The 24,474-nt window shown below is 40.7% G+C and overlaps 1 protein-coding gene and 1 pseudogene across 1 annotated transcript in view; one reads left to right on the top strand and one right to left on the bottom strand.

The window, feature by feature from the left end:
* Enpep (glutamyl aminopeptidase) overlaps window positions 1–24,474 on the top strand; it is a 76,328-nt gene that overhangs the window by 4,027 nt on the left and 47,827 nt on the right. Inside the window, exons 2-4 of the mRNA XM_055628105.1 lie at window positions 11,312–11,453; window positions 13,259–13,390; window positions 24,261–24,381. Of these exons, the coding sequence (XP_055484080.1) occupies window positions 11,312–11,453; window positions 13,259–13,390; window positions 24,261–24,381 (395 nt within the window). The remainder of the gene's footprint in view (window positions 1–11,311; window positions 11,454–13,258; window positions 13,391–24,260; window positions 24,382–24,474) is intronic.
* LOC129691859 (60S ribosomal protein L29-like) lies at window positions 20,599–21,119 on the bottom strand (annotated as a pseudogene).

Raw genomic sequence — 24,474 nt, 5'->3', positions numbered from 1 at the left:
GAGTCATTATTGGGAGCACAGTGCCAGTGGCTTCTGAGCTAGCCCAGTCGTTTGGGGTTTTGTTTTCTAAACTTGGCACAGAGTGGCCAGGCCAGCATTGCCCCTCCTGCCTCAGCTTTCTCGAAAGCACCTTGGTATGAGGCAGCCAGGGCCGACAGACAGAGGTTCTTCCCGACGGTGAGTTAATAAGCTACAAGGAGTAAGACTGTAAAGTGTTAAATGCTGTGAGTGACTTATTAACACGGCCCAGCGAGGCCCCTTTGAGAAATGGTCTGCTCAGCACATTTGCCTGGTGTAATTAATTATTGTGACCATTGCAGGGTCACTTCTGAGTGTCTCCTGCTGTTCCTGGGCTTTTCTCATTCGTTTGCAGCCCAGCTCAGATTTCAAAAAGCACTTTTAATTGTGCAGTAAAGATTGTGACAAAAAAATCACACCCACACCCACCTTATTTTCAAATTTGCTTAGCATTTAGGAAAGTCTGGTGACAATTAAAACAGTTGGCCGTATATCAACAGTGTTTTTAATTTCAGTAGACCAGGAGAGAAACAAGTTACTGTTTTTTTTTTTGTTTTGTTTTGTTTTGTTTTGTTTTTTTGTGGTTGTTTTGTTTATTTGGTTGGTTTTTTTTGAGACAGGGTCTGACTACGTAGCTCTGGCTGTTCTGGATCTCACTCTGTAGACTGAGGCTGGCTTCCGACTCATCAAGATCTGCCTGCCTCTGCCTCTCAAATTCTGGGATTAAAAGTACACATCACTGCCTGGTGTGTTACCATGTTAAAATATGTTTGTATTACCTACAGGACTTACACACAACATTTGCTTTTTTTCCAGTGCATAGTTCCAGCCAAATAAATGGACTTTAAATCCCTCAGATTGTCAGAAAGTCTGGGCCTGGTGTGGCAGTACATGTGTTAATCCCAAAGATTGGAGGAGAATAGACCTTCAACACAAACCATCATGGCCAAATTAATTAAAGCAAGGTTTTTATTTTATTTTTTAACTCGTGTTCACGGCCTATCTCCCTTTAAAGGCTGGGTTCAAGAGATCAGCATTGGATGTGAGGAAGGCAAGGTAGCTGCAGGGTAGGGGGTCTTCAAATGGGGGATTTGGCAGGCAGAATAGGCAGGGTTACAGGAGGGAAACATAAGCATAACAAGTTAGTAAAAACAACCTCCTGAAACAAAGCCACCATAGCAAGGTCATAGCAAGGGAGTTGTAACAACAGGTATTCATAGGTGGTTACAATAACCTTTTGAAACAAAGGTATGACACCTCTTTCATGGAACAGAAACCATTTCTAGTTAAGGTTACAGGTGAGGCATAGCCCAATCCTTGAGAATGAACGTAGTTTGTCTTTACTGTAAGATGGCTTTTAAGCCTCAAATGGAGGTGGGCTAATTGTTCATCTCATGCTTATAATCCCAGCAATGGGGTGGCTGAGGCAGGAGGACAAGGACCTCCTGGACCTACCTGAACCACACAGCATGACCCTTTGTTAGAAAGGCAAAGAATGCAGTTTGTCTTCTAGATTTCCAGGGAATAGCGTAGAGTGGGACTTGGCACTGTTACACACATTTCAAAGGAGCTACCGCATGTGGTGATTCCTGAGGTGTGACAGGCAAGGTTTACTCTGCTGATGGAGCTCTGCACAGCCTGAAGACACTAAACCAGGTTTTGTGACTTCCTGAAGGTCCTATGTGCGAAGACAAAAGAAGATTAGAATCTCGGAAGTTTTCCTCTAGGAACAGTTTTTCCCTTGAAATCCCAGGACCCTGCGCTTTGACAAGAGAAAACAAAAACTCCTAAACCTGCAAACCAATGCACATTTTGCCTGCCTGCTGGTGATTAATGTCATTGGCTTCCCCTACGCAACCAGGTCACAGTAATTGTGTTGGACTGGGAGTGACAGCTGAGAAGGCTACCAAAGCAAAGCAGACCCATGGCACTGAGACCCTCTCTGCTCTCTGTCTACCAGCAAAAGCAAGACCTCTCTAATTTAGGAAAACAGTTGGTCAGAGCCCTTTTTTATAAGGAGCGACTGTAGGAGGATTAAACATTCTTCTCTCACCTGGGTTCTCAGGAGTTTATATAATAGCATCTCCCAGAGAGCTGAAGCTTGAAAAACCTACACAATAAATGACTGTTGTGTAGGGCAACTTCCTCATTATTCTGGGCTTTTGTGGTGCTCTTGACTGAGCCAGATCCCCCCCCCCCCCCCCCCCGCTTCCTTCTTTCTGTCTTTCTCACCACTTTGCTGGCTTATTTCTGAGGTAGATTAAACATGATTGTTCCTTTTCCTTTGTCTCTGAAAGTATAAAAATAAAAAAAATTAGAACTCAAAACAAGAAAAAGTCAGCCGAGAGCACAAGCATGGGCAGTCCTTTGCTGCATCTTGTCATAAGGCCTTCCTACTCTGGGAAAGGGAGAGGAATTCTTTAGAGTCTGATGTATTTACAATTCACTATAGTCTACAAAATGTTTAAAATTAAGGTTTTTAATTATTGTTTATTTCAATTTGTTCCATTTGTATCACGGCTATGGCCTCCTTCCTCATCTACTCCCAATCCCACCCTCTCTCCCTCTTCTTCTCCTATACCCCTGCTAGGGAAGGTCCACTGATAGGGGAGGTCCTCCTCCCCTTCCATCTGACCCTAGCCTATCAGGTCTCTTCAAGACTGGTTGCATTGTCTTCCTCTGTGGCCTGGCAAGGCTGCCACCCCCCCCCCCCCCTCTGAGGAAGGTGATCAAAGGGCCAGCTACTGAGTTCATGCCAGAGACAGTCCTTGTTCCCCTTACTAGGGTACCCACTTGGATATTGAGTTTATGGGCTACATCTGAGTAGGGGTTTTAGGTCCTCTCCATGCATGGTAGTCCTTGGTTGGGGTATTAGTCTCTGCAGGGCTCCCAGGGCTCAGTTTTTTTTTTTTTTTTTGTTTTGTTTTTTTTTTTTTTTTGTCTCTGTTGCTCTCCTTGTGGAACTCCTGTCCCCTCCAAGTCTTTTATTTCCCTCTTCTTTCATAAAATTCCATGCCCCCTGTCCAAAGTCTGGCTATGAGTCTCAGCCTCTGCTTTGATACCTGGATCAGCAGCGTCTTTCAGAGGCCCTCTGTGGTAGGCTCCTCTATTCCCTGTCTTCTCCTGCTTCCCATGTCTATCACATTTGCCCTTCTGAATGAGGATTGAGAATCTTCCCTAGGCTTTCCTTGTTTAGCTTCTTTAGGACTATAGATTTTAGTATGTTTATCCGATATTATATGGGTAATATCCACTTATAAGTGAGTATATACTATGTGTGTCTTTTTGCTTCTGGGTTACCTCACTCAAGATGATCTTTTCTAGTTCCCACCATTTGCCTGCAAATTTCACAATTTCCCTGTTTTTAATTACTGAGTAATAGTCCATTGGGTGAATGTTCCACAATTTTTTATCCATTCCTTTGTTGAGGAACTTCTAGGTTGTTTCCAGCTTCTGGATATTAGGAATAGAGCTGTTACAAACATGGTTGAGCAAATGTTCTTGTTGTATAGTTGAGCATACTTTGGGTATATGCCTAGGAGTGTTATAGCTGGATCTTGAGGTAGCAGTATTCCTAATTGTCTGAGAAAGCACCAGATTGATTTCCAAAGTGGTTGTACAAGTTTACATTCCCACCAGCAATGGAGGAAGGTTCCCCTTTTTCCACACCCTCTCCAGCATGTGTTGTCACTTGAGTTTTTTATCTTAGCCATTTTGATGGGTGTAAGGTGAAATCTCAGCGTTATTTTGATTTGCATTTCCCTGATGACTGAGGACGTTGAATATTTGTTTAAGTGTTTCTCTGCCATTTGATATTCCTCTATTGAGAATTTTCTGTTTAGCTCTGTACTCCATTTTTTAATTGGGTTACTTGATTTGTTGCTTTTAAACTTCTTGAGTTCTTTATATATTCTGGATATTAGCCCTCTGTCATATAAAGGGTTGGTGAAGATCCTTTCCCAATCTGTAGGCTGTCATTTTGTTCTGATGACAGTATCCTTGGCTTTACAAAGCTTTTCAGTTTCATGAGGTTCCATTTATTGATTGTAGGCCTTAGGGCCTGTGCTGTTGTTGTTTTGTTCAGGAAGTTGTTTCCTGTGCCAATGAGTTCAAGGCTTTTCCCCACTTTTTCTTCTAACAAGTTTAGTGTGTCTGGTTTTATGTTAAGGTCTTTGATCCACTTGGACTTTTTTTTTTGTGCTGGGTGATAAATATGGATCTATTTGCATTTTTCTATGTGTAGACATCCAGTTAGATGTTGAAGATGCTATCTTTTCCCCATAGTATTGTTTTGGCTTCTTTGTAAAAAAATTAAGTATCCATAGATGTGTGGGTTTATTTCTGGGTCTTCTATTCAATTCCATTGATTCTCCAGACTTTTCTCTGCCAGTACCATGCAGTTTTTATTACTGTTGCTCTGTAGTACTGCTTGAGATCAGGGATGGAAATACCTCCAGAAGATCTGTTATTGTACCGTATTGTTTTAGTAATTCTGGGTTGTTTTTTTGTTTTGTTTTTCTGTATGAAATTGAGAATTTTTATTTCATGTTCTGTAAAGAATGTGTTGGTATTTTGATGGGAATTGCATTGAATCTGTAGATTGCTTTTAGCAGGATGGCCATTTTCACTATGTTAATCCTACTGATCCATGAGCACGAGAGATCTTTCCATCTTCTGAGATCTTCTTTAATTTCTTTCTTCAGAGACTTGAAGTTTTGTTAAAGGTACAGGTTTTTCACACAATTGGTTAGAGTCACACCAGGGTACTTTATGTTATTTGTGGTTATTGTAAAGGGTGTTGTTTCCCTAATTTCTTTCTTTCTCAGCCCTTCTGTTTTTGATATACAGGAGAGCTACTGATTTTTTTTTTTTTTAGTTGATTTTGTATCCTGCCACTTTGCAGAAAGTGTTTATCAGCTGAAGGAGTTCTCTGGTTGAATTTTTGGTATCACTCATGTCATATTGTCTGCAAATAGTGACGCTTTGACCTCTTCCTTTCCCATCTGTATCCCCTTGATCTCCTTTAGTTGTCTTATTGCTCTAGCAAGGACTTCCAGAACTATGTTGAAGAGATATGGAGAGAGTGGGCAGCCTTGCCTTGTCCCTGATTTCAGTGGGATTGATTTAAGTTTCTCTCAGTTTAGTTTGATGTTGGCTATAAGCTTGCTGTATATTGCCTTTACTATGTTTAGTCTTTACTATGTTTAGATATGTGCCTTGTATCCCTGATCTCTCCAAAACTTTAAACATGAATGGGTGTTGGATTTTGACAAATGCCGAAAAAGCACCTAAGGAAATGATCATGTGGTTTTTTTCTTCTGTTTGTTTATGTGGTGGATTACATTGATGGATTTCCATATATTAAACCACCCCTGCATGCCTGGGGTGAAGCCTACTTGGTCATGGTGGATGATATCTTTTATTGTTCTTGGATTCAGTTCAAGAGTATTTTATTGAGTATTTTTGAGTCAATGTTCATAGGAGAAATAGGTCTGAAATTCTCCTTTTTTGTTCGGTCTTTGTGTGGTTTAGATATCAAGGTGACTGTGGTCTCATAAAATGAGTTTGGTAATGTTTCTTCTGTTTCTATTTTGTGGAATAGTTTGAAGAATATTGGTGTCAGCTCTTCCTTGAAGGTTTGGTAGAATTCTTCAATGAAACCATCAGGCCCTGGGCTTTTGTTGGCAGGGAGACTTTTGATGACTGTTTCTATTTCCTTGGGGGATATAGAACTGTTTAATCTATTTACCTGGTCTTGTTTTAGCTTTGGTATATGGAATCTATCAAGAAAATTGCCCATTTTATTTAGATTTTCAAATTTTGTGGCAAATAGGCTTTTGAAGTAAGACCTAATGATTCTTTGAATTTCCTCAGTGTCTGTTGTTATATCCCCCTTTTCATTTCTGATTTTGCTGATTTGGATAGTTTCTCTCTGCCTTTTAGTTAGTTTGGCTAAAGGTTTGTCTATCTTGTTGATTTTCTCAAAGAACCAGGTCTTGGTTTCAGTGATTCTTTGAATTGTTTTCTTTGTTTCTAATTCATTGATTTCAGCCCTGAGTTTGATTATTTTTAACCGTCTACTCCTCTTGAGTGTGTCTGCTTTTTTTTTTTTTATTATAGTGCTTTCAGGTGTGCCATTAAGTTGCTTATATGAGATGTCTCAAACTTCTTTCTGAAAGCACTTAGTGCTATGAACTTTCCTCTTAGCACTGCTTTCATTGTGTTCATAAATTTGGGTAAGTTGTGCCTTCATTTTTGTTGAATTTTAGGAAGTCTCTAATTTCTCTTTTTATTTCTTACCTGATCCAGCTGTCCTTGAGTAGAGAGTTGTTTAGTATCCATGCATGTGTAGGCTTTTTATTGCTTCTACTGTTGTTGAGGTCTAGTTTTAGGCTATGGTGGTCTGATAGGATACAAGGGATTATTTCAGTCTTCTTGTGTCTGTTGAGGCTTGCTTTGTGTCCAACTACATGGTTGATTTCGGAGAAGGTTCCGTGGGGTTCTGAGAAGAAGGTATACTCTTTTGAATTTGGTTGAAAGGTTCTGAAGACAACTATTAAGTCCATTTGATTTAGGACCTCTGTAAGTGTAATTATTTCCCTGTTTAGCTTTTGTTTAGATGATATGTCCCTTGGTGAGAGTGGAGTGTAGAAGTCTCCCACTATTAAGTTGTTGGGATCAATGTGTGATTTGAGCTTTAATAATATTTCATTTATGAATGCAGGTGCCCTTGTATTTGGGGCATAGATGTTCAGGATTGTGATGTCCTCATGGTGGATTTTTCTTTTGATGATAATGAAGTGCCCCTCTTCATCTTTTTTGATTAATTTTGGTTGAAATTAGATATTAGGATGGCTACTCCAGCTTATTTTCTGGGTCTGTTTGAATGAGAAACCTTTTTCCAGCCCTTTACTCTGAGGTAGTGTCTGTCATTGTTGCGAAGGTGTGTTTCTTGCAGCAGGATTTTGGATCCTGTTTCTGCATCCATTTTGTTAGTCTGTGTCTTTTTATTTGGAGAGTTGAGTCCATTGATGTTGACAGATAACAGTGACCAATGAATGTTAGTTTCTTTTATTGTGTAGTTTGTAGTACTAGTGTGTTTGTGTGCTTGTTTTCTTTTGATTTTCTGTTGTGAGGTTGTCTATGTCCTATGTTTTCTTGGCTGTAGTTGATTTCATTAGATTAGAGTTTTCCTTTTAGTATCTTCTGTAGGGCTGGGTTGCTGTGTAGATACTGTTTAAGTTTAGTTTTGACATGGAATATTTTGTTTTCTCCATCTATGTGATTTAAAGTTGTGCTGGGTATAGTAGTCTGGCTTGACATCTGTCCAGGCCCTTCTGGCTTTCATGGTTTCTGTTGAGAAGTCTGGTGTGATTCTGATAGGTCTACCTTTGTATGTTACTTGGCCTTTTTCCCTTGCTGCTTTTAATATGTTTTCTTTGTTCTGTAGATTTATTGTTTTGACTCTTATGTGACGTGAGGAGGTTTTTTTTTTTTTTTTTTTTTGTCTAGTCTAGTTGGTGTTCTGTAAGCCTCTTGTATGTTTAAGGACATCTCTTTCTTTAAGTGGGGAAATTCTTCTTCTATGACTTTCTTGAAAATATTTTCTGGACCTTGGAGCCTGGAATCTTCTTTTTCATCAATTCCTACTATTCTAAATTTTGTCTTTTCACGAAGTCCTTGATTTCCTGGATGTTTTCTGTTTGGAACTTTTCCGTTTTTGTTTTGTTTTGTTTTGTTTTTTCTTTGAGTGATGTATCAACTTCTGCAAATGTATCTTCAGTGCCTGAGACTCTCTCTTCCATCTCTTGTATTCTGTTGGTGATACTTACCTTTGTGGTTCCTGATCTTTTAAAATTAAGGTTTATTGCAGGACTTTGTAGCATATGCCTTTAATCCCTTCACAGGCAGAGGCAGGTGGATCTCTATGAGTTCAAGGACAACCTGGTCTACATGGTGAGTTCCTGACAGCCAGGGCTATACATTGAGACCCCGTCTCAACAACAAAACAAAACAATAAAATTTCAGTTTACTGAACTGTTAACATCATGCTAATCAATAAATATTCTCTTGCAGAAAATTGCTTGGCTAAGGCTTTTTTAGTTAACTTGATTAAAAAAAACTCACTTCAAACTCAGAGAAACATTACAAGCATGGTATTTGGAACTTCTAAAACTAATTTACCTAGATTCATCAATTTTTTTACATTTTGCTCCCTTTTTTGCCCCTCTTTTCTCTCTCTTTGAAGAACTAATTTTTGTCTTAACTTTGGGGTATATTTAAGTACAAGGCATTGCCTAACAACTATACAGCAGTTTAAACAAAATCAAAGAATTTGTCATCAAAACAATTACACAACCCAGAGTTCATACTCAGTTAACTCAATAATGGCCTGTCATTTTTTCCCCTCTTCACACCACACCAGCTTGGAAGTATGTCCAGTACCGCCTTCAAACCCAAGTGGTTCCCCAGCCTTTATTCATTTTCCTTGGTGTCAGTAGTTCTGAAATGGATAGGCCAATTATTTTGAGAATGTCCCTCATTTTCCATTTGTGTGGCCCTTCTGTGATCTTTTTAAAATGCCAGAGGAGCATTTTTATTAGGAGTATCAGGGAAGTGAGGCTGTTTGGTTCTTAGGACATGATATCACCAGGAGCCACAGCCCATTTTTATACTGTTATAAGTCACTTACTGTTGGGTTGGGTTTTTTTTTTTTTTTTTTCAAGACAGGGTTTCTCTGTATGGCCCTGACTGTCCTAGAACTAGCTCTATAAACCAAGTTGTCCTTGAACTCATAGAGATCTACATCCTACTGGGATTAAAGGTGTGTGCCACCATTGCTCAGCTTTTTGATGTTACTTTTTAGACCTTTCGGTTCAGGTAGTTTCCAATGTTTTTATATTTTTATTTTTTCCCTAGACACTATTTGAAACATGCAAATATACCTTTACCCAATTTTCTTGGCATCTACTGAAGATTTTCTGAATCTGGTATCTCTTCTAAAATTCTTGGTCTCTAAAAGTTTGGGGGTATGTCTCATTGGTAGAATGTGTGTTTAGCATGTGTAAAGCCCTTTCTTTAGCTTTGCAAAATAAAATGTCTATAATTTATTTAAAGAAGAATTTAAATCAAACTTGAAATCGGAGTGAGAGTTCATGGGCTGCCCTAATTAGCGTCTCTGCTGTAATAAAACACTAACTAAAACCAACATGAGGAAGGATTTTGTCACAGCTGTCAATCAAGGAAACGGCTCAAGGCAGGAATGTCACACTGAAACTGAGACAGAGACCATGTAGCAATGCTGCTTAGTGACTTGATCTCCTTTGCTTGCTCAGTCAGCTTTCTTATGGAACCAAGAACCCCATACTGATGGGCATCACCCCCCCAGTGGGCTGGGCCCTCCCACAACAACCATGAATCAAGAAAATGCCCCGCAGACACACATATAGGCTAGTTTGGTAGAGGTCATTCCTCAATTGCGGTTCCTTCTTCCCAGATGACTCCATTTTGTTCCATTGGCAAAACCTAACTAGAACAAAGATTCAGTTTACCCAGAGGCCCTTGCCACCAAATCTGATGCCATGATTCTTAGAACTTACATGGTAGAAGGAGAGAACCAACTCCTGAAAAATGTTCTCTGATCTTCACTGTGCCACAGTGTGTGCCCAGCCCATGCACACACTATAAATAAAATGTAAAAAGTAGTTAAAAAAAAAAAAAAGAGGAAGAAAGGATTCATGGGTTCTTAGTTTATTCAATGAGTTGTGATCCTATTCTGTTGATTTTGATGTTCTACTTCCCACAGGTTTGGCAAGTAGTAATCCTGTCAAGCAATGCTTGTGTCTTGTTCCCATGATTCTCTGAGTACTTCTTACTTTCTTGGTATGACAAGATGGTCTGAGTCATTATGGACTTCCTCCTCCTCCTCCTTTCCTCCTCTTCTTTTCTTTTGAGACAGGGTTTCTCTGTGTAACAGCCCTGGCTGTCCTGGAACTCACTATGTAGACCAGGCTGGCCTTGAACTCAGAAATCTGCTTATCCCTGCCTCCCAAATTCTGAGATTAAAGGCATGTGCCAAAGCTTGGCTACTGAGCCCTAGAAGCAGCCCCCTTTTAAAGGAGCCCTGGCTCCTTTTTGTTGCGAATGGCATTTGAAACTTGTCACCTGGGAGCAGAATCATGTCTGCAATGTGCATTAGCAGAAATATGCTGTGTGTGTGTGTGTGTGTGTGTGTGTGTGTGTGTGTGTGTGTGTATCTGTGTGTGTAAGGGTGGGTCTTAACAGTATTTTCAGAATAAATGAAGAGATCTAATAATTTAGCTTTTTGTTGTGGTTGTGGTGCTGTTGTGTGTGTGGGGGGGGTTGTTGTTGTTGTTGAAACAGGATATGGCTGTGTATACCCCAGGCTGGCTTGAAACTAAAAGTAATCTTCTTTGTTGAGCCTCCCAAGTGTTGAGATTACAGGATGAAACACCCCTCATGGCTCTTTAGCTTAATATTCTCTGTGATGCTGATTCTTTAGTTCATGAGAACCAATGTTGTCTTTGCATAGATTATTGACGACATCAATCAATGTTTCCTGTTCTTTGTATATTTGCTGTTCTTCCCAATGACCAAATACATAATCATATTATCTTACTGCAATATGGTTATATGTATATGTATGTCTATTTTCACTTTCAAATTCTAGAAATGCGAAGCAGTAACCATTTAGTGACTATAAGCACATGACTAGTGACAGTCATCAGTAATGCTGCTGTCTTCTCAAAAGTGAGTTTTTAAATTTAAAAACCTAAGCTGGAGTCTGCACCCAGGAACTTGCACATATCAGAGGGGTTCTACTACTGAACTATATCCTCAGCCCTCAAAAGGAGGTTTTAGACCAGGTTGATATTGACTTCGCCAGGGCAATGGCTCAGCACCAATTGCCTGAAAATGAACGGGAGTTCTGTTCTTGGTGTAGCCTAAGCAAGGAAGAATGTGCCGCTGGGACCGAAGGGAGTGAGAAGATACTCCTCTGCTCTGTGACAGGACACACCTGCTCGCAGCCCTCAACTCGGTTAAAAATGGGCACTTGGGTCTGCGCGTGCCTCCCTCGCTGTTTGGTAGTGGTTCTAGGTAGAATCCCTCAGAAGTCTAAAACCCGGTGACAGATATTTGATAGTCTTTTAGATGAAGCCCATAAGAAGAAGTGTTAATAGCTGTAATAATGTAGCCCATAGTTTCTATAGGCATAGAAACTTAGGGATGGTCAGAAGGGGCAGCATGCATTGTATCTATGTTTATTTTTAAGGAGCATAGCAGCCACTGACCATGAACCAACGGATGCCAGAAAGTCCTTCCCTTGTTTCGATGAACCCAACAAGAAGGCAACTTACAGTATATCCATCATTCACCCCAAAGAATACTCAGCACTGTCTAACATGCCATTAGAGGTAAGCATTGTTAAATATGCCGGTAGAGGTAAGCATTATTAAATTTTGTTTCTGCACACACTCTGTTTGCAATATTACTTGAACAACCTGGTTTACCATGGACGGGAACCCTGAATTCTAAAACTAAATGTGCCATATCCGTCTATTTAAAAGATTAAGAATACATCTTAGCAATCTTTTTTCTTTGACGCTAAGAAATTGTCAACTTATAATGTCACTGTTCATCTTGACCTTTTTAAGGAAGAAAAATACGTAAAGATTGGCTGGGAGAATCTATTTTACTATACAAACCATAACAGGTGGCAGAGTTAACTGAAGACCATTACCTTGAAGTTAACATTTATTATACGAATCTCATACAGTTGATGTGTAAAAGAATCATTTTCACACTACAGCACACCTGTTCTCTATTGAAAATAATACCCATCTTTCTGATTCACTATATGAAATATAAGTGAACCCATCCTTCTAGCAATAAACTGATTCTTGAAAAGTACCACCCAAACAAAGAGAACAAATATATAAAGATCAAAAGCCTCAGAATGAATCTATTTATCGGACTGTTTTCTTTGAGGACCTGAGAAATAAAGTTTGGATTGGAGAAGAAAGGAGTAAAGGAAAAAAATTCAAGTTTGACACATCAATAGAAAATATGTGATCAGAGTACAGGGGGCATCAGAATGCCTTGGAGTAGATAATGTGGAAATGAAAGCAGGAGGGTGAAGAAGGCAAACTGATCTCTCTGTCCCCATGACCTGTTCATCCCAAAAGACTATATATCCTTAGCTGGGTATGGTGGTACACTCCTTTACTCCCAGCACTGGGGGAGGCAGAGGCAGGTGAATCACTGAGTTCGAGGCTAGCCTGGTCTACAAAGAGAGTCCAGGACAGTCAAGACTACACAAAGAAACCCTATCTTGCAAAAACCAAAACCAAACGAGACCAACAAACAAAAAAGACTACGTATCCTTAATTGTGCTAGATTCAGAAACTGGCTCAGAGAAGGATGATTCCCTGGGCCTAAACTGATACAACTAGGCTTTTATTGTGAGGTAACTTTTCTCCCTAGAGCCTGCGCATACCCACAAATGGCAAGAATGTTCCCATCTAGAGAGTGGTTATATACAGAAGTACAAATGCAAGTTACAGGAAGGAAAATTTGGCAGGGGCTCTGGGCTGATCAACAGGAGGATGACAGAACCGAGTTTGGATGAAGCAAGCCGGGTGGTTTAGAAGTTGTGTCCAGCAATGCAACTCTCTCTGACAGCAGTGACCAGACCAGAGCATTGGCTTTAGTGCCCATACCTTGGGTGTTCAATGTAGACAGCTGGAGTTTGAAAGGAGAAGGCAAGGCTAGTTACTCACAGGGATGTTACTGTTACCTTTCCTCCCACCTTACCCCCCCCCCCTTCACCCCTGTTAAGCTGCTGCTTGCTAAAGTTCTTTCTGCAAGACTCAGCCTATTCTTTATTAAGGGATCAAGTTTCCCTTAAAATATGGTTCGCATTGTGGGTTGTTTTTTTTTTTTTTTTTTTTTGGAAAGAATGAACTCTGCCCAATTGATATGCAAGTTAAACTTAATTTTCCCTGAGAAATCTGACACAATGTATAATTCAGTCATTTCCAGAGTGTTGAAAAAAATAAAATAAAGTGACTTTTCCTATAACATTTTCAGAATCATCACTTATCATTAGACCCCTGAACTTTGAAAAGGAACTTCTAGGTAGATGAGTGGGGCTCCTTTTGTTTGTCTTATTCATGGTTGCTCTTATGATGAATAAAAGATGATCTCTTGTTTCCCGTAGAAAAATGAGACAGTGGATGACATCTGGACAAAGTCGACTTTTATGAAGTCTGTCCCCATGAGCACTTACCTGGTGTGCTTTGCCATACATCAATTCACTTCTATAAAGAGAACATCCAAGACCGGCAAACCGGTGAGTCTTACTAGATTTCAAAACTCACCACCAAGGTATCCGTGGTTAACTTTCTGGCTTTTAAAAATAATTGCTTATTCGTGTTCCACACAACAGGCAAGAGACCTCATTAGCCACCAGGTTCTGGGAGCTCCAAGATACACTGAACAATATTTTTTAAAAAAGCGCAAGTTGCAAGGACACAGGTGATTAATAAACAAGCGTGACAGCTATAAATATGCACAGCCTTGAATTAATTTAAAGGGAAAAGTCACTGGAAATCCAAAGCTAGCTCTCGTATAGACCCACACAAATTTGTTATACTGTGTGGCCCTACCTGATTTCATCACAAAGCTAACCATATGTGTTAGAAGGCTCTCCTGGGGAGATATTGGGTAGGGAGGATAATATTCTTCAAGAAACCGGGAGCTGAGAAGTTTATGATGTCATTTCTATATGTAATTAAAATTAGGCAGACACATCCTGAGACCCTGGCTCAAATATATATGTAAGTTTTAAATCAACAAACTGTCACAGAACACTAAAAGAAAAGTCAACAACCTATCAGAAGCAGTTTGAAAGTATGAAAACATGCTTTTTAAATAACAGCTTCAATAATAACTCCCTTCAATCTTTTTTTTTTTTTTTTTACATTTATTTATTTAGTATGTGTGGGTGTGGGTGTGTGCTACAGGCATGGTGTGGAGGTCAGGGGACACCTTGTGGGAGTTTATTCTCTTTCTACCAGTAAGTTCTGGGGATTGAACTCAGGTCTTCACTGTGGCTCCAAGCTCCTTTGCCTGATGCTTTATCTTGCTGTCCCAATGACTTCCTTTTGAAAAGCCAGAAATGTTTTTACCTACATTTTTTTTGGGGGGGGGGCGTTGGGGCTGGAGAGGTAGCTCAGAGGTTAAAAGCACTGGCTGCTTTTCTAGAGAACATGTGAGCTGCATGTTGGCCCACAAGCTTCTATAGCTCTAGTTCTAGGGAATATGATACCCATTTCTGGCTACCTCAGGCACCAGGCACACACACGATGCACAGACATCATGCAGGCAAAACACCCAGACATATAAAATAATAAAACAAATACATGTTTTTAAAACAAAACAAATAGCTTGTTTTGGAAGCCCTCCTTTTGCTCTTCTCCGAATTCTTGTTTTGCTTAGAAAGGAAGTCAGTTCACCTCTGTAACATATATGTGCATGCATATATGTAATATAATCATATCCATATGGCACTTCACACAGTATGCGTTATCAGGAAGAAGTCACTACCCCATTTTACAGATCAGGAAGTTGACGTCAAAGGGGTTCAAATGCTTTGCCAAAGCGCCATCTGGGGAACGGAAGGGAGGCAGATGCTCTGCTAAGTTTTCTGGGAAATGCAACGTTCTGAAAATAGCATTACCATATCACCAATCATTGTCAGGCAGGAGCCAGATGCTTCTACTTCCCAGGAAGCTTGCTCCTAGAAAGCAGAAAAGTGGCCTTCATTTAGGTAGTGATGGGACTGGTTTTGAGACATGCTAAAACTGGGTTTCCAATATCGAAGCTATAGTGAGTGACACGCAGTGACCTTTCACTTAGGGCTCGGGAGGACTGATCCAGCTCAACTCTATCTAGGTTGCTCTGATGTGACCATCAGTGTGGTCATGGCACCACCAGTTTCCAGGGATCGTCCTGAGTATTGGGGGAAATGGCATCAATGGAGGAAGCTGCTTTTCTGCACTGGAGTTTGTGTGGTCGGGGCAAATACCTCTGGCTTGATACAAAGTTGGGTCCATTAGTCAATTTCATGTTTTTCTCCCACTGTCATAGCAAATGTGAAATATTTATTGAGGGCTTTCCTTCGAACTCACAATAAACTGTCTTTGTCGTGTACATGCGTTTCTCACATTAAGGTTTTATGATATGATTACATTCTGGGCAATTTTTTTTTTTCTATTTTGAGTAGCACATCAAGACAGAAAGGCTGAGAAATTCCTCTCTGCTCGTATAGTTTTATGAGTCAGAATGTATCCAAGCAAGCAGCCAAGGACATTATACCCTTAGTAACTTTCTGACAGCAGCTGTGAGCTTGAGTTTCCGATGACTCCCTCACTGAGTCCCCTGGGAAGCTCTGCTGGCTGTGTGAGTCATGGCAGCTTGCATCAGCCGTTGCTTACACTGTAAGGATGGATTTCATGTAAATGAATGGGGCAACATAGTGGAAAACCCAGTTTTACAAAAGAACCCAACAGCAGTAAACACTTCCTAAATGGCTCTCCCCTGAAAGCTGGCAACAGAATGCTCTGTCTTAAACCAGCAGCGATTTTTTTTTGTTGTTGTTGTTTTTTGTTTTTTTTCCATTCTTTGGAAGAGAAGGAAGGATATCCTGTCGTGACTATTCCTTTCTGATCTCCTATTTCATAAGACATGAATAGAACTCAACTGCCTTCTGACATTTTTTCGGATGCTCTGTTCTACAACAAAGTGACAGCGGAGCTGAGGCCGGGGGCGCTCTGCTCTTCTCCTCTCTTGCTACACTGTGGGTTAATATCCCCTAAAAGTTGAACAGAACTTTACAAGAAACACCTAATGTGCTTGCTGATGCCTCCCAAAGACTTCCTTTTGGCCCCTCCTGCTCTCCATAGGCTCGCTCTGCGTTGAAGGCTAATATTAGCACCGTGGAAGAAAATGGACCCAGCGTGATACTCCAGAGAGAAATGCAAAACAAAACAAACACACAAATCAGCCTTCTTAGACCTACAGAAATGTGTAAGTTAGAATCAGTTAGTTGCAAAAATTCCCCCGGAATTTTTAACATAAAAGTTAGGCAGTCAGTTAGTACAGCCTCATGAAGGATACCTTGCTCTGTTGGTTTCTATCCTGCTTCTCTCTGACTCTCTCGCTGTTCTCTGCAGGGTTCTCAGACAGAGGTGAATGAAGGTCAGCGCAACCCTTTCACGCCCATTGACAGATTCTCCCGTATGTTGCTTTTCCTATATCACATTGATGGGCTCTCCCCCAAGCATGTTCTCCTGGATCATAGCCACAGATATTTGTCACTTGGAATTTCTCTAAAATATAGTTTTAAAAACGAAGAGAACAATTCTTCATCTAAAGCCTCCAGTTGTCCCTCAAGTCCTACTATTTTCTATTACAAATTTTTATTCATCTACAACATGACTCTTACTTATTCTTCAATTTTAAAAAAAAATTTAAAAATTTTTTTATTTAACTTTTATTAATTACACTTTATTCATTTTGTATCCCCTCATAAGCCCCTCCCTCCTCCCCTCCCGGTCCCACCCTCCCCCCTCCTTTCTGCATGCATGCCCCTCCCCTAATTTAAAATTTTAATTAAAATATAATTACATCATTTACCCTTTTCCTTTCCTCTCTCTGACCCTTACCTTGTCCCCTCCTTTCAACTACCTCTAAGTCCCTCTTACTCCTCCCAAATTCAAGGTTAATAACTTTTTAAAATTCTTTTTGATACAATATAGTTTTACTATTATGTTCCCCTCTCCCCTAACCTCTCCAATGTCTTCCCTACCTCCTCACCCAACTTTATTCTGCTTATCTATCTATCTATCTATCTATCTATCTATCTATCTATCTATCTACCTACCTACCTACCTATTATCTCTTTCTCCTTCAAAAACAAAACACACAAATGAAAGTCAAAACAAACTAGCCAAAGACCATAAGACAAAATAACAAAGTCAAGCCTGAAAAAGGACACAAAAAGTACACACACACACACCAAAAACAAAACAAATAAAGACAAAACCCCCTGGAGTGTGGTTGATACACCCAGTTACAATCCACTGGAGAAAACTGACTTTCCTCTAGCCAGCAGGTATTCATCTGCAGCGAGCTTCTTGGTTAGGAGTGGCTCCCTGTACCCACTGGGCATGCTGACCACTCCAACTCCAGCCACTGCTTATCACAAGCTCCACAGAGGTGCATCTGTTAAAGCCCTGCTGTGTCTTCTGGGTGTCCCATTTTGCATTTTATCCACTACCGCTGCATACTGGGAGCCATAAGGGTGCAGAATGCCATTTACTGCATCATCTGGACCCGAAGGCCTGTAACTTTTTCAGTAAAGTACTTTAAAGACAGGGCTAGATCCTTACTGTGCACACAGCATTCTTCATAGAGACTGAGTAGAGCCAGAGATCATTCTTATCCGCACTGTTTCTAACAATACAGTTCTGGTACATTAATCCCCTGTCTCCCATTCCATCGATTTGTATTGTGATATATAATACGGGAACCTGTGATGCTCTCATCAGACTTGGTGAGGTGTAGATACTCCATCCTGTGTCGGGAGTTCCTTCCCACTGTTCTCAGCAGCTCAAGGCCTATTATTTACTGTAACCGTAAGAGAGGTCATTGAAGGTGTGAGGAGTGGAGCCTTCTTTTGTAAGTAAAGTGTGCATGAGAAAAAATATATAGAGCTTTAGAATAGCTCAGAAAACTTTTGATTTTGTATATATATATATATATATATACATATACATATACATATACATATACATATACATATATATTGGAAGAGTAGTAGTGTTATGTTTTTATTCAATTCTGGAAAAAAAGGACAAATTTGAAGAATGATTTATAGTAGTTTTGTATTAAGAGCAAGCATCAATAGAAAAATATTCTCTCTCTCTCAGCAAGCAACCTCCTCCTGGAGGCTCTTTGAGGTTCAGTGCATTGACTGAGGTTTTGTAGCAAACGATAACACTAAATGCCACCTCAGAAAAACCAACCAAGCAACCAACTCATCTATCCACCTACCCACCTACCCAGTATAGAGGAGAGTACATAACGCTTCAGCGGTGTGAAGTAACTGTTCAGCTATGGGTGTAAGAATTGTCACTCCATCATACCTGCAGGGACCACCTCATAATTTCATACAATAGCTGTATTATTAAAATACTATTAACACTATTTTTGCTCTAAGATCCTGGAACATATTGCAGTTCACTTTCAAATCCAGAACAATTTGGATTTATGGTTTTCCCCCCACCTATATTATAGAAAGTTTGGAAGAAAACAAGAATAAAAATTTGCAAATCGTGACATGTAAAATCATTTCCTGTTAACAGATTTGTGATGCCTTTTCAGATATGTTTGACCTACAGTAGCTTCTCCAGCATGAGTTCGCTTTGCGTCCAGCTCCATGGAATCAAATCCAGGCCAAGTTAAAGTTCTTTGAGGCATTTGGTCTTGTTGTAAAGAAGTTTGTGGAAAAAGGAATGATTGCCTTGTTGGAGAGCTTCCTTGGCCTTCCTAGCAAAAGAGAAACTTGGAGAGAGAATGCTGTCTCATTTGGGGTTTGTGTGTGTGTGTGTTGGAGGGTACCATGGAGATTAGGAAACCATTTTGTTCCATCATGTCAGAGGGAACATGGTATTCCGGGTGGTCATAGTTACCATGGGGTGAATTAGTTTTTCTGCTGTGACTCCTCCTTTCACATTTCTACGTTCTTTTCTTAAAAGCAGACACTGCATGCAGTTCACATCCCAGGGAAGGAAATAGAGTGCAGGCCGCCTCATAATCACCACAGTGAGCAATACATATTCGGCAGCATTTCAAGGCTCTGTACCTACCCTCTTTATCGTAGCACTGTAGCACTGTAGTAGTTGTTGTTATTATTGTAACTCTGCAAGTTCAGAATGTGGTCAGAATTCCAGGGTCAGCATGTAGCTGCTTATGAACTTTTACTGGCAGCTCACTTAAGTCAAAGCAAGTTATTTGGTTATTGTTACTGTTGCTTTTTTCTTTTTTAAGATGATAGCAGAGCCTTGGTGGCCACCTGTAATCTCAGTACTCAGGAAATAGAAGCCAGAGGATTATGAGTTCAAGACCAACCTTGGCTTCATGCTGAATTAAAAGTCAATGTGGACTACATGAGACCCTGTCTCAACATATAGAGAACATGACAGAAAACACATACCAACCTGAAATCTATGAGGAACGAATTGCATCAGAAAGGCAAATTTGGAAGCATATGAAAAACACCAATGTGTCGCTGTTTTTTTTTTTTTTTGTTTGTTTGTTTTGATTTTTTTTAACCGAATACTCCTCTCTCCTAACTTTCTGCCCTACCACGATATTTAAAATACAGATGTAAAACTAAGCACGGTGATATCTTCAATAATATCATCTAAGATATATGTAAGTACGGAGGGAAAGCCATGTAGATGTGTCTTTCTCATTCTGATCATTTTGGCATTGACAATGAAACATAAGGGGGGGGGGGTATGCCAAACTATCTGTCTCTGGGCTGAGGTGTGAGTCAGAGGCGGCCATCACCACCCTGTGCTGGCCAAGCGTGCTCTCCTATATGACCTTATGATGTCATCTTTGTGAAAGCCCTGGAGCTCTCCCTGTTTTAGTGTCCTCCCTGGTCTTGGGCCGTTTACTGTGGTGTGTCTCCCTGGAACAGCTCAGATGAGACCCTGCAAACTTCCAAGAGGTGAATGGCACTGGAAAATGGGGCTATTGCTTATGAGTAGTGACAATGGCCATAGATTTTTATATAAGTAACACAGGAACCGATGTGAATAATGCTGGGACAAGAGGTCGGCTACAGGTTTACATTCCTGGGAGAGTCCTGGTCAAACCAGGATGGATGGTCAGATTTTCAAGAGAGAAATAGTCAGGAACTCTAACACTCCCTTCTGACCTCTACAGCTACCAGGCACACACATAATACATAGCGATGCATGCAGTCAAAACACTCATACACATAAAGTACAATAAATTAGCCTTTAAAAAATTAAGCCTGGAGCTGGAGAGGTGGCTCAGAGGTTAAGAACACTGGTTGTTCTTCCAAAGGTCCTGAGTTCAATTCTCAGCAACCACATGGTGGCTCATGACCATCTACAGGGAGATCTGGTGCCCTCTTCTGGTGAGTAGGCACACATGCAGGCAGAAATGTATATAAACACTTTATAAATAATAAATCTTTTTTTAAAATTAAGCCCGCTTTAGAACAGGCTCCAGTATGATAAGAGAAAAGGAACTGAAATAATGACAGAGCAGATGTGTCATGATCTCAAAGGAAGAATCGATATAAAGTGGAGTTTATAAAGTCCAGACTGTGTAGTAGACTCAGTACTTTTTTTTTTTTTTTAACAGATCTTGCCTCAGGTTTATTTGTAAAAACAGCATAGAACAATGGTCATCTGTAAATAGTGTGTAGGTAGGTGTGTCACACCAGTCTGTCTGTCTTCACATTAACAGAAGCCTTTCCCACGGGGCCTTCACAGGAGCCTAGGAACCTTTGGGAGCCTGAGCTGGAGCTGAATCCTTGGCCTTAGCTGGAGCTGTGGCCTCTGCCTTGGTTTGAACTGTGGGCTTTGGTTTGCAGAGCCTATGACCCTTAGCCATGTAGCTTCGAATCTGCTTCCCAAGCTTGGGGTGAGCGATGAAAGCCAGATGGCTGAATTTGCGGCTGGGGCCCTTTGGCATCTTGGGTTTAATGGCCACAGGCTTCACAAGGCCTTGGTTTTCTCTGCTCATGCACTCATTGCCTTTGCGTTGTTTGCCTGCATATTCTTCAGGCCTTTCTTATTGTGCTTCTTGGCGAAGCTCATGTTCCTCAAGAACTTGGGGTCTGCCTCCCTTCCTCCCCCCCCCCCCCCCCCCCCCCCGTTAAGAGATTTGTATCTTTGTGACTGGGGTTTCTTGATGCCATTTCTGTGCCATTTGCAGGACTGGTTGTGTATGGTGTGGTTCTTGGACTTGGCCATGTTTGCACAGTAACCCGAGGCTCCCGCAGTGTCTGGAACTGGAAGAGATTCAGTAGATGTATTTATATATTATTCACTCAGTATTCTGCCTCCATGTGTTCCTCAAGCCATAAGAGGGCACCACATCTCATTACAGATGTTATGAGCCACCATATGGTTGCTGGGAATTGAACTCAGGACCATTTGGAAGCCCAGCCAGCGCTCTTAACCCCTGAGCCATCTCTCCAGCCCCTAGACTTAGTATTTCGAGGCAGGACTTGTTCTCTATAGTTGTGGTGTGTTCCAGGAAACTCAATTTCCTCAGGGAAGATATCCTACTTTAGAAAATGAATACATAACAGGTTCTCAAACACTTTCATTTACATATGAAGTTTATAAACTTCATAGTTCATCATTAATAAGTTCCTCTTATAATGAAGGCAGATACATCTTGAAGATATGAAAAGAAAGGCATGGATGCATCCTCACTGTGTGTTATTTCTGAGCAGCTAGACATGAACTTAAGAACGATCATCTCAGTAAATCAAGAGTGTGAACTAGAAAGAGAATAATCATTAATTAAAGTGATGTCGGTTTGGGGGGTACTTTTTTTTTTAAGCAGAAGTGCTGAGGCTCAGCAGAAACCAGAGAAAGGTTGACCTCTGCTGAAGACCCAAGGAAGGAGAGGGGTGCAGGAATGGGTGGGTGGGAGAGACATATTGACGCCATCATCAGAGAGCTGGAAATGGGCAACAGAGCAGGAGTGAGGGTACTTGAAGAGGCAGCAATGTCTTTCTAAGCCCTTCAGTCCGGATGTCACAGGTGTTCTGTAGTTGAAATGATGTGCTATACACTCTACAGAGGTTTCAAATGACAGTGTTGGCATGTTGGTAGAGTCTTCCATGTAAAATACATTCCTAACATGTAACATACAGGATATACTCATGGATGTGCTTTGGCTAATTGCAAAATCGTCAGAACCCTTTGGATTTTATAACTGTAGGTAAGGGATTGGAGAACCAGTTCAAGGATGGTGTTGTATGATTCCTTAGCTCACTGATCAAATCTGTGACAGAAAAGTATGACTTATGGGGTTGCCTGGAAGGGATCTAGGAGACAGGTAATCAGCAGCTGGCCAGGTGGAGACAGTGAACACTTCTGTGTGGGGATGGGGATGGACAACGTTCCCTTAGTAACAAGTAAACAAGTGAGAAAGTTGCTGATCTCATTCCAAGTGAATAAACACCGATTGCCATCCTTTCTGTTGCTGTCACCACGAGAAACGTGGAGAGAGAGAAAAAGTAACTGATACTGCTAGAAAGAAGTCTGTGTGAGCCGGGGACATGGCTCAATGGTAGGACAGTACAGGGCTGAACCACAGATTCAGCAAATAGAGCCTACCTCCTGTGGGCAATAGGAAAGCAGAGCAGAAAGAACAGCTTCTCCTCCCCTTGGCTTCGCCTAAAGCAAAGAGTTCACTTTCTTCTGGCTTTCCCTTTTCTCAATTTGCCATCCCCCCTCTGAATAAACAGAATGAAGCAATGGGCACGTAGAGAGCAGTGCAAATGTCTCCCTGAAATGTCTGATGGAGAGTGAGTATGGCAGAAAATCTGAGAGGGTCCTGTCACACTACCTTGTCTGCGGGTGAAAGGCTCTGAGCCTGTCCACCGATAATAAGGTGATGCCACGCAACCACACTGGGTTTGGTCTTCCATGACTGCTTACCACCGTTGCTCTGTTCAGTGGCTGCCACCGGGATCCTTAGGCTCAGCTATTGCTTGGAGAAGGTGTGTCATTGCTCACCAAGAAGATTGGAGAGGGTAGTAGAAACGGATCAGCTCATCTCTTCTGGCAAGCAAAAACTAAAAACCTCAAGGAACATTGGGGGAGGTGTCACTGACTAAGGTGGGAGATCATTTCTATTTGTGCAAAAGAGGGGAGAATGTCACTAGGATTGGGAGCAATCAAACAGCACTGGTCACTTAAGGGACATTCTTTCAGTATCTGTTCTTTATATTGTAGGCGCTCTCCAGAGCTCTCTCTTTCTTAAGAAACAGGGCTTGGGGTATGCCCAAATGAACATCACCAATAACAATGCAGCATGGAACAGGAAATGAGTGTCATCTCTCTCTGTGTGTGTTTGTGTGTCTGTGTCTATCTGTCTTCTGTTTACTCTCTAATCTTGAATCATCTGGTCTAGTTGGGTCAATAGTCTTGAACTTACTGAAGTGACTGAATTGTGTCTGATGGAGGGTTTTGCATTAGGTCTTGGTGCTAGCATCCATACTGCATGTGACTTTCTCACAAATTTAGCAGGCTGTAGCCTGAAACACTTTTCCCTCTTTTTGCACACTGAAAATTACCAAACAACCTGAAGGTTCCTGAGCATAAATTCTACCATCCAGGGACAATATTCTTCTGCTTAGAAGGATTCTTTATAATTTTTTTAAATAAAGTTGATTAGAGTTGGAAAAAAAATCCACACCCAGTTTGGTTTGTGAATTGGGTCATAGGGACATAAAATAACACCCTGGCCACTCAGAGAACTGAGGTAGCTTACTCACCCCCTCTTGGGAAAAGTTTGTGTCATTATATTTTAGGCTCTGGGAGTAAAATAGAAACATGGCTAGAGCCACTTAGAAAAAACAAAGTGGAATATCACAAAGAGGAACCATAGTCAAAAGCACCTTAAATGAGAAAAATAAAATGAATTCATCTCCTCAGAAGGAACTGTAGACACAAGACAAATCAGTGGGTACAAGGAAAGATAAATAGACATATAGATCCATAGATACCAAAAGATAATGCAAGTGTTTTGGTTTTTTTTTTTTTTTTTTAGTTTTTTTAAAATGATCTATTTATTTTTATTTTATGTGCATTGACGTTTTGCCTGCATATATGTCTGTGTGACAGTGTCAGATCCCTTTGTACTGGAGTTACAGACAGTTGTGAACTGCCATATGGGTGCTGGGAATTGAACCCAGGTCCTCTGAAAGAGCAGTCCGTGCTCATAACTCCTAAGGTATCTTCTTTCAATTATGTCATACTTGACAGTGTGTGTGTGTGTGTGTGTGTGTGTGTGTGTGTGTTTGTGTGTGTGTGTGTGTGTGCGCATTATCAAATGAAGACTCATGTCTCTGAATGTTTGTGTTTTGTTACCAGCTTACTGTTTACGTCCAGCCTGAGCAAGCTCAAACAGCAGAGTACGCAGCAAACATAATGAAAGCTGTGTTTGATTATTTTGAAGAATACTTTGCTATGAACTATTCTCTTCCAAAACTGGGTAAGAAAATATTTTTATTTCCTCGTTGCAAGTTGCTTCTTCTTTCTTGTTTTTTTTTTTTTTTTTTTTTTTTTTTTTTTTTTTTTTTTTTTT

The sequence above is a fragment of the Psammomys obesus genome, unplaced genomic scaffold, assembly GCF_907164565.1.
Source record: "Psammomys obesus unplaced genomic scaffold, mPsaObe1.curated_primary_1811, whole genome shotgun sequence".
In the NCBI taxonomy this organism is placed as follows: domain Eukaryota; kingdom Metazoa; phylum Chordata; class Mammalia; order Rodentia; family Muridae; genus Psammomys; species Psammomys obesus.
Note: the sequence above shows the minus strand (reverse complement) of the source record. Positions and strands in the feature narration are given on the sequence as shown.